We start from the raw sequence: 1,458 nt of genomic DNA, 5'->3' as shown, positions 1-1,458 counted from the left end.
ATTATAGTGTAGTCTTTCCTTACAATTATGAAAATTTTCTAATAACATTAGCATATTTTCTTGTCTAGCACCTCCAGCTTTACTATCAAAAATATTGGTGTTTATTTTAAAGATTCCAATTGATTCCTCACTTCAGGTTTTACAGACATTTCACCAGAGGAGTTGAGGCTTGAATACCATAACTTCTTAACCAGCAATAACTTACAGAGTTATGTAAGTTTGTTTCCTATTCATCTACCTCAATAACAGATTAGCTGTTAATTACTGTTTTCTCTGTTTGTAGTGACTTCTTGTGTTTTGGCAAACTTGATGAGGTCTATAATTTTTTTCAGGACAAGGCTATTTTTATTTTTTAAATTATTTTCTTTGACATTGGTTGGTTGTCTAAAATGAGGATAATATATTTTGACAGTAGTAATTAGGAATATCATTATTTTTATTACAAATTACTCATAAGTCAGTCCCAGAATCAAACCCTTTCATTGTTTCACAGACATTTATTGAGCATCTATTAGGTGCGGATCTCATGATGAATGATAGAAAACAAAGTTAAATAAGATGAAGTCTGTTATATAGATTAGCATTCTCACATATCAAATATCAAAAAATTCAAAAATTTGGATTAGAATAAGTTGGATACCTGAAGGAAATGATACAAATTCTGTATTTTTCTGTTGTCCAGAGTCCTGCATCTCAGCTAGGACACATGTTCACCTCCCATCCAAATATACCTAACTCTGTGCTGCCAGGTACTTGTGATTATTAACCAGGTGATACAAGGAGTTGGAGAACAGGGAGAAGGGACTAGAACTGGAATATCTATGGCAAATATTGGCAGGTCAATGCAAATTTATGTTATGTCCCATAAAACTGTTATATAAACTTTTTGTGATTTTGGCAAATATGTGAAGCTATTATTGAAGAAATTAAACACCCAATGCTGAGTCATTTTTATGTCTTCTCTCTTCAGCTAAATTCTGTCCACCAGTTAATAAATCAGTGGAGGAAAAGGGTAAATGAACTGAGAAGTCTAAATACATCAACTAAAGTAGCTTTGGTGAGTATCGGAGAGTTTTCTGCTGGGAAGTATCTTATCTATTGCTTTTCAGATGATATTTCACCTTGGATTTAGAGAGCAAAGCAAAAATTCTCTGTCAAGAGTTACGATACACACATTCTCAAGATATCATTANCACTTTTAAATTTAACTTTATTTCTGTTATTTACTGGCTACTTGAATTTTTTTGTGAATTGCCTGTTCTTTATCTTTGTCCATGTTAACTTATTTTTCTTATTGATTTGTAAGAGCTATTTATACATTAAGGATATTAGCTCTTCTCCTGTCATATATGTTGCCATTATGGTTTTTCTAGTTTACCATTTGCCTTAAAATTATGTTTATTGTAGTGTCTGGCAGACAGGTGTTTTTAGACTGAAGTTTGAATGTGTAGGTAGTCA

General features: G+C 32.0%; 1 protein-coding gene across 1 annotated transcript in view; it reads left to right on the top strand.

Annotated features, from left to right (window-relative positions):
* NUPL2 (nucleoporin like 2) overlaps positions 1 to 1,458 on the top strand; it is a 20,518-nt gene that overhangs the window by 10,730 nt on the left and 8,330 nt on the right. The window contains exons 4-5 of the mRNA XM_008567029.1: positions 137 to 213; positions 971 to 1,057. Coding sequence (XP_008565251.1) covers positions 137 to 213; positions 971 to 1,057 — 164 coding nt within the window. The remainder of the gene's footprint in view (positions 1 to 136; positions 214 to 970; positions 1,058 to 1,458) is intronic.

Source organism: Galeopterus variegatus, unplaced genomic scaffold (genome assembly GCF_000696425.1).
Source record: "Galeopterus variegatus unplaced genomic scaffold, G_variegatus-3.0.2 Scaffold286, whole genome shotgun sequence".
NCBI classification, from domain to species: Eukaryota; Metazoa; Chordata; class Mammalia; order Dermoptera; family Cynocephalidae; genus Galeopterus; species Galeopterus variegatus.
This window is presented reverse-complemented; position numbering and strand designations above follow the sequence as displayed.